Source organism: Nestor notabilis, unplaced genomic scaffold (assembly GCF_000696875.1).
Source record: "Nestor notabilis isolate BGI_N333 unplaced genomic scaffold, ASM69687v1 scaffold23054, whole genome shotgun sequence".
Taxonomy (NCBI): Eukaryota; Metazoa; Chordata; class Aves; order Psittaciformes; family Psittacidae; genus Nestor; species Nestor notabilis.
The window spans coordinates 1-8,790 of NW_009925451.1; the positions used below are offsets into that span (position 1 = coordinate 1).

At 46.4% G+C, this 8,790-nt stretch overlaps 1 protein-coding gene across 1 annotated transcript; it reads right to left on the reverse strand.

Moving 5' to 3' along the window:
• Window positions 1–2,190: 2,190 nt before the first annotated feature.
• On the reverse strand, window positions 2,191–4,403 carry LOC104401073 (hemoglobin subunit pi). The gene is made up of 3 exons (XM_010013067.1): window positions 4,260–4,403; window positions 3,019–3,223; window positions 2,191–2,456 (listed from the first exon to the last, which is right to left on the reverse strand). Exons 1-3 carry the CDS (start codon window positions 4,352–4,354, stop codon window positions 2,328–2,330), a joined length of 429 nt encoding a protein of 142 aa, XP_010011369.1. The 5' UTR covers window positions 4,355–4,403; the 3' UTR covers window positions 2,191–2,327.
• Between the last annotated feature and the right edge of the window lie 4,387 nt (window positions 4,404–8,790).

Genomic DNA, 8,790 nt, shown 5'->3' on the forward strand with positions numbered 1-8,790 from the left:
GAGATCCACCATTCCCCCGATGCAGGCCAGGGTCCTCCCTGGCTCTGCAGGTGTCAGGGTAGGTCCCACACATGTCCCTGGCCTCTCATGTCCTCCAGCCTCTGGCGCATCCAGCCACTCTCTGCCTGAATTGTCCCGGGTCCTCTGAGCAGGAGCCATGGACAAGCCCTCCTGGGTTGTGCTGGGAACCTGCCATAAGAAGCTCCATCTCTCTAGCAGCCCGGAGAAATGTGGGAGGGGAAAAACCTCCTTTTTGGTGCATGGTCTTCCCAAAATCTGTTCTCTGATGTTTGCCAGGCTTGGGCATCTTCCCTTCTTCCCACCCCTGCATGTGCTCCTGCCTCTCGCCATAAACTCTTGGACATCCCACAGGTGGATAGTGACTGTCACATTTTCCGCTCAGCTTCTGTACGAAGTCATTGGCACAAATTTGGGGTTAGGGACACACCAGATGCTGATGAGCACCTAAGCTGTAGATTTAAATGTTCAGGTTACCTGAGACCCACAGATGTAGAATGTTTAAAAACTGTGTGACACAGGTAACCACATTTGACGCAATTTGGTGGTTTTGAAGCTTCCACACCATCTCTCTCCCCCTTCCCCAAACACAATCTCTACATTTTGTAAATGAGATTAGGACCACAGCTTGCAATGCCAATCCAGGCTGTTGATCAGAGTGTGCTTAAGACTTTGCACACACCTTTTTATGTTAGGAGTCCTCAGACAGCCATGGGCAGTGAATGTATCCTGATAACTAACTTTTTTCACAGCAGCTCACATGGCACCGAGTTTTAGATTTGTGACCAAACCAGCCCTGATAACACACTGTTGTACTGGCTTTTGCTGAGCAGCATTTGCACAGCATCAAAGCCACCTCTGCTTCTCACTCTGCCCCTGCCAAGGAATAGATTTTGGGTTTTCAATATGTTGGGAGGGTACACAACTGGGCAGATGACTCAAACTAATCAAAGACGTATTTCATACAATATAATGCCATGCTTAGCAATAAAAGGGAAAAGAGTGGAGTTCAGGGAGTTTTCAGGGAGTTACCCATCTTTTTTGCTCAGGAACTGGCTCGGTTGCCCTCAGGAGATAGTGGGTGATTGCCTCTGCATCACCTGTTTTGTTTTTTCTTCCCTCTTCTGCCACTTATCTTTCATTTATGAAAGAATTCTGTTTGCTTGTTTGTTTGATTGATTGTGACCCCCAATTTTTCTTGCTTTTATTCCTCCTTTCCTGTTCCCCTCATGCCATCGAGGGGGAGAAGTGAGTGAGTGACTGTGTAGTGCTTAGCTGTCCATTGGGGTTAACCCACAACAGGTATGTATGGAGGATCCCTGTGTCCGTCCCCCCACACCCCTCCCCCCCCAGGGTGACCATCAGTTTTGTTCTTTTCCCTGTCACTCTTCCCAGAGAAACCCTGGAAATCTGTGGTCCCAGAAGTGCCATCAACACTGATCTGCAGTGGCCACTGGTATTGCCAAATTTCAAATGCCTGTGAAGTTCCACATACATATGAAAATAAGAGATGCCAACATGAGGGGATGGATCCTTTACCAAACCTGTCTAGCAGGTGTGATAGCCCAAGGTGTTAATGAAGCACATCAGATACCTTGTCCATACCCCCATGGAGAGGAGCATGAGAAGACAATGCCCACCATCTCTCTGGGCACATCACAATATATGGCAATGAAGGTTTTGTTCGTAACAGGCTGTGATGGATTTTGGATAGGTCAAACAAAAAGCCTGGATCCATTCAATATCCTAGCAGGGTAAAAGACTGTTTCCTGGTCAGCCTGGAAAGTCTTTGGTGGATAGGCCAAACAAAAAGCCTGGATCCATTCAATATCCTAGCAGGGTAAAAGACTGTTTCCTGGTCAGCCTGGAAAGTCTTTGGTGGATAGGCCTTGGTGAGCAGTAGTAATCACAGGGCTGTAGCTTGTTCTGAGCTTCTGCTCAATGTTATTTTATTCCCACTGAATATGTTGTGTTACGATGTTATGTTATGTCATGCTATTCACACTGAATTTACACAGCTCAGTACATGAATTAGTATATGAACTCATTAGTACATTGATTTACAATGCTTAGTATTTTCTCTTTCATATTGTGTAGACATTTCAGAACACCCCTGCCAGAACAGTCAGGTGCAGGTGGAACACATGGAGATGAAAGCACAGAGACTATAGCTCACAATTGAATTATTTATTGGGTTTTGCAGCTGACCAAGCCCCTGCACAGATTTGAGAGGACTGCATAGGAAAGGGCAGAGCCTGGCAGCTGGGGTGCGCCACGGATGTGCATCCCTCACCCTCTGTGGAGGCCATTTATCTGTACTTCTCAGTCAGAACAGAGGAAACACTGGACAGGAACTTGTCCCATGCAGCATGAACTTCTGGAGTGAAGTCATTGGGATAGCGGGCAGCCACAGAGCACAGAATACAGTGGGAAAGCAGCTGTAAGGGAAAACAGGATGAAATCCATCATAATCAGTAACACATGTCAGTATAGGGGTTTGCAATGGATCTTGGTCACAGCGTGCTCTGGGATGACAAGTATGTGTCCCAACCAGGTAGCACTGCTGCCTCATGTTATATATGAAGAAGGAGAGTTGCCTTTGATATAGGACAAAAAGCACTGCTTGATTCCACTCCCTCTTCCAAATGTCCTTTCCCTCCTTCCTCACCAAAGGGAAATGCAACAAAGTGTAAATGTTTAGAATTTACTAAGACTTTGTTCAAGACAGGTGATATAACCTGATGTGTGAGGGAGGTTCATAAACTACAACAAAGACGACAGAGACTTGAGTCTGTCTAACATAAATCATAGGTGCTAGACCAGATCTTTCATTAAAAGATCCAATCTCAGGTTAAAAAATAGGTGGAGAACAAGCAGTGGCATGAGTTGACAAGGCTACACAGTGCAGCCAGGGATCAAGCTGCCATTAGCCAAAATGATACATGGCCTCTCACTCTGTGATGGCAGTTTTCATTCCTGAAAGTCTGTGTGCTCACTCACCTTGAAGTTCACTGGGTCCACCCTGAGGATGTAAGCATGCAGCTCACTGAGCTTGGCCAAAGCACCTCTAATGTCATCAATGTTCTTCACAGCCTCCCCAATGGCATTCATAACCTTGGAGCCATGACCACGAAGCTGAGTTGAGCCTTGGCTGAGATCAAAGTGAGGGAAGTAGGTTTTTGTCTGGGGGTAGCTGGAGAAAAGCCTAGAGGAGAAAATGAGAATGAGATTCAGCAGTGGAAATGGCATGCATGAGATGATGGCAAAACCTCAGAGCAAGTGTGATGTAAACCTGCCAGCTACAGAAGTGCACTCTTCAGTGTTTGTAATAGGGCTTTGGGAGAGTGAAGCTTGCATGAGGAAGGTCTTTCTGCTCTTAAACTTCTGCAGTACGTACAGATTAGACAGTGGGCTAATCTGTATGTACTAGAGAAGAATGACATGCTAAAAAGGATTTAAAACTCAGTGTATTGTTTGTTCATTTTAAATAAATATTGGCCCACAAATTATTACTACATTTCCTATATTACACTGCAAACCAGTCTGCAGGACCTTCAAACTAATACAAGCTGAACAAACCAGAGTTGATATGAACGGTACTCAGAATCCTGGAAGGAGTATCACAATGCTTTATACTGAGCTGTAAATAACACTTAAATAACTTTGAATATTTCTGAACATTTTCCAGGCTATTATCCCTTTAGTGCCAGCTTCCTTCATTTGTATGAATTTTGGATTACTGTGCTAACTTCATGTGAGGGGTCCAGATGTCTTGTTTCCTGACAGTTTGTTCCTTACCACCGGAACAATGAAACATGAGTACCCAGTGAATTTAGTGGATAGTTATTTGCTTAATCTCCAGAAATTGCAAGAGAAAGCACATCACTTGTACAATAAACCACTTCAAGTGCATTTCCGAACAGTGATAACTCTGTTTCAGGACCGAATATGAATGGCTTTGAATTCCTTGCCAGGGCTCCTGGCTATGAATTATTCTGAATTGCTGTAATGAGAAATAAACCTATAAAATTGCTTAGAAGAAATATGGTTTGCTGTGAGATTTTGAAACATTTTGTAGCACAGATATAATTCCATATAATTACATACCAAACAACACAGATGTCATCCATCAACTCTCACCAGTCCCAGTGTGCTCTCACTCATGGAAGTTTTACACGAGATGCATCCTAATAGCAGAGCCAGAGGAGGCACCCTTTTCGAAGGAGTTTGGGGGCACTTACCTCTCCAGTGATTCTGCCCCAATGGCATCAGCTTGGGTAGCCACCTTTGCCCAGATGGTGACCACGGCAGCCTTCTCAGCTTGAGTGAGCGTCATCGTGCAGGAGGGTGCGGGCTCGGTCTCCTTGCGATGGATGCTCAGAGCAGGTTTGGACTCATCACCCTGGCAGCCCGGGTTATAAAGAGGAAGGGGAGAGTGGACGTTGGTGCCTGTCCACACTCATTGGTCACTCCAGAGGTCCACCCATGGAGATGGGAGACTCTTATCTCCCTGCGAAACAATGTCTGTTTCAGCAAGGGTCAGTGCACTGGCCTCCTTGCTTGCTGGTGTTATCAGCTTCTTGCTTCTTAACATAATGGCCGTGTGGCCTGAAGAAATTGTCTGGACACATATTGATACATGAACAGAGAGATAATGCTGGAAAATTCCATTGATGAGGCATTAGGACACATCCTTAAGCTGAGGAGCATATGGACTTCAAGCATGCTAAGGAGCTTGGAGAAAAATCTGCATTTTCTCACTTGTTTCACAGGTGTGAACACAAGACTCTGCAGTTTTCTGTGCCACATCGTACACTTCCAGTATACGTGGGTGCCATGTGGCACAATATTTCCTATGAGGTAGTTCCTAGACCGTTGCAGGGACAGGCTCGGAGATGTGCAGTATTGTTCAGAGGGGGAGTGAAACGAGATTTTGTGGGAATAAGTGGAGATTTTGCTGTTTGCTTTCAGCACTGCCAGGACTTCACTCTGCCAGCCTCTTGAAAAGAATTAGGGATTCACTCTGCAACTAATAGTGCTTATAACAGTACTGCTAGTTATGATTCCTATGGGTACAGGGAGAGAAAGCTTATGCCTCGTACTGCACGCCTTTGATTTCTAGCTGTGTGATCTTACTGTTAATTATCCCTGGTACTGTAAAACAGCACCACAGCCAGTGCTGGCATGCACTGTGCTACATGCTGGACATGCACAGGAAAGCCTGGGCCCATGATAGATGGCTAGTAGCTTCAGGGCACAGGCACTCTTGATGGGTGAAGGACCAAACAAGCAAAGGGAAGACCAGCACAAGTCTGTAATCACAGATAAGTGGGCAAAGTGTCAAAGAAATACTCTACTGGAGATGGTTGCTGTTGAACCTCTGGGAATGAATATCCTGCCAGCACATGAAGCAGAGGTAAATCTCTCTGCCACCCTGATAAACTACAGCAGCCGCACACATCACTACTGAGTGCTGGCAGTCATGCAGGGAAAGCTGGCTGGTACAGTCAGAGAGGTCAGATAGTGTTCTCTACCCAAATAGCCTTGCATGCTCATGCAGAGAGGGTTGACACGTACAAGCCAGATTCCTCACCAAGATGTGTCTGCATGTCACAGCAATGCTACCAACTCCTACAGAGGGTATTCCCCAAACACAGTTGTCCTGCTAAGAGGAAGCCCTTCAGGGGGCTAGTGATACTTGGGTCTACAAATAGACCCCATGCTCCTGCAGCTGTGGCTCTGCATCCTAGGGTCAGGTGGGAAAGAATCGTGGTACTGGAGAAGCAGTAGGGATGTGGTCAGTCAGCGGCCACTGTATCCTCCGGTATCCCCAGTGTCCCAGGGCAAGCAGCACCTGGAGAAGGGCTCTGACCCACCCCTTGTGCTTTTCACTGGGCTCTGAATTGAAGCCTCTCTGCATGTCATCTGTCACACAAAGCAGGAGAAACCTTGGGCTTTCCCAAAGGGCAGGCACAAAGCACTTGATGCTTTTAGTCTGCAAGTCTGGCTGGGTTCGGTGATCTTGTATTATCATCACCTCTGTGGAGACCAACCACCTTGTCTGGAGTTTAATTTAAGGCTGTGCTCAGTGCCACAGCTCCCTCCCTCTGCTCATTGGCTGGGCAGCTGGGTAATTTGCTTCTCTCTGTGCCTCACTTTAAGAGGGGATACAAGAGGGGACTCACCTGAGACCCAGCGAGCACAATCACTTTACCATAAGGAAAATTATCAGAGTGCTCTTTGTGTATCTTCCCTTTGATAAATGCCATATATGCCCACTGAAAAACCAGAGCTAACTGTCCGGCTATGCAGATGCAGTGCATTTTCCAATCAAAAGTGCCTCTGATTACATGGGCAGCAGTCCTTCAGTCAGGGCATAGGACAATGCAATGTTCATTTTACACAGCCTAAATGGATGGAGGTACTGAGCAAGGCTGTGTTCATCATCCCTTGCTACACACTTTTCACAAATTTGCAGTTTTCCTATGGAAAAATTACTTTGAAAATAAAGATGTTGTTAATTATACATTTAGTCAATGTTTTTGTCTCTTCCCCAAAGTGCTGCCTCTTACATTGCCTGCTGCGTGGCTGTGCTCCAAGTTCTCCTCAGTGAGAGTGCTTTTAATCAGAGGTTACTCAATCAACACACAAGGGAAGTGACTGTGGCCCATATATACCCAGGGATAAGGCAGAGCCTATCAGGACTCCTTCCTATTTTGCTGCCTACTGTTTAACCTGAACATTGATCTTCCATGACTGTAGGATTAAGGCCTATGCAGGCACGATGATCAGAGCAGAGGGTTCATCATCGCTGAAATCTTTATGAATTCTGGGAGATACTGTTGCACTGTCACAAAAGACAGAGCAGACAAAAGATGACAGTGCTTTGCTAGAAGGAGTTCGTTGCTTGCCCAGGATCAGGGCAGTGCTGAGGACAGTTACAGGAACTCCTCAGGAATGTGGCTGGTGGAAGAAGCGTGACCCTTGGCCATGTCCCATGATGTGACATGGAAAGTGGCCATCTCTGTTCTTGCATGGACCTCTCAGCCAAGCTCCTCCATCCCAGTGCTCCAGCTGCCCTCAGGATAGTAAGACATGGAGGACATGGCCTCAGCAATGCAAGGAGTTAGACAGCATGGTTGCTGGTGTTCCTCTGTCACAGGATCAACACTGAAGCTCTGTCCTCTGGGAAACCTCACCAGACCTGCCTTCCTCTCTTGCTGCTGCTGCTCGGAATTATGATTTATAGACACATAGCACAATGTCCACCCTTGGGCAGATGACGAAACTTTGTCATGAAGCTGTGAAATGTCACCAAAGGTGATTTTTAGTATTAACATAGGTCTTTTTTAATCTTGTCCCAAAAGTAGGCTGCCAGAGTTTCTCATTTTAAATGGCAGAAGTGAGCAACAGGCCTGTTTGCTCCTAATAAAAATGGGCTTATAATTCCCATCAACCCTGACTGTAAATCCAGCAACCAATTGAATGGCACCACTGTGAGATCAGGGATAACTTTACACATGGGTCTGTATTCTCCATGGGCACTGCCTCCCCCACACGGGGAATTCCTGTGGATAAGGTGGCACATAGGTCTGCTGTAATTCTGATAAATTTGGGGCATATTATATTTTGGGAATCTTGAAAGTGGAATCTCAATCCTGGTTTTGTTCTTTAATTTCCTGACAGTGTTCAAAGAAATCACAACTTTGTTTTAACTAAACTACAGCCCCCAAGAGCTGGAAAGACAAATACGTTGGTAATTTATTAAGAAAGTAAAATTATCCTTTAAAGCAGACATACTGGGGACTTTCAGTGTAGCTGCTGAGTGCTGGTGCATGAGGAATGCTCTGCTGTGATAATACGACCTCTCTTTAATCACCCTTAGACAACTCCCTCCCCTCAGTGACATCTTCTCTTGCTTCAGTGGTTATCGCTGGCCTTGCAGAGAATGGCCCTGCAGATTACACCCATGCTGCGTGTGCTCATCTCCCTCTTCAGCCACCCACCTCTGCACAATGCTCCTGGGGGGAACTGCAGAGCAAAATTCAGAGTGGGGATATCTCAGAGTGTTCAAGTATCTCAATAATGCAAGCAAGTACAGAAGAATTTATATGCAAAACCCAGGACATCTTCTAGTATAACTGCTGATAATTTCTGATCTCGGTTAAACACAAAGTAAGATGAAGGTGCCATACAGCTGCCAGGGGAAGTAATGTTACCCTTACTAATCTAGAGCCAGAAATAAATTTACAGGGATCACAAGGCAAGTTGTATCAGTGCTGCAAAGCACCCTGAGATCATGCAATGAATGTGAGAAACAAGACAAAGCGAGTCTTTCCATGAGCACGGGGAGCCAAGAGGTCTGACTTTGGCATCCTGCCTCCTGTGGGCACCCTGTAATGGCTGACCTGTGAGGGAGGTACAAGCCCATACTGCTGTTTGCCACTGGCTTTAGTGAAGTTCTGGAGATGTTAAAGGCTGAAATGGCTGAAAGGCTACAAATGACTCGTAGAGGCCAACGGCAATGGGCAGCCCAGGCCCCTGGCAGCCCCTGCATGATGGCTCCAAGGCTCATGCTGTGTCTGGGGGTCCACCACGCTGAAGTGGGGGTGCTGGGCCATGCTGGAGGCACTGGGCTGATCTGGCTGTAGCTACGTGAAGCACTGGAATAAACTGGAAGTAAGTGGAACAGGGAGCAGTGTCCATGGAAGTACTAGTCTGAAGGGGGGGCACTGGGTTGACTGAGAGCAGTGCAGGGGGGTATGTGTGTGA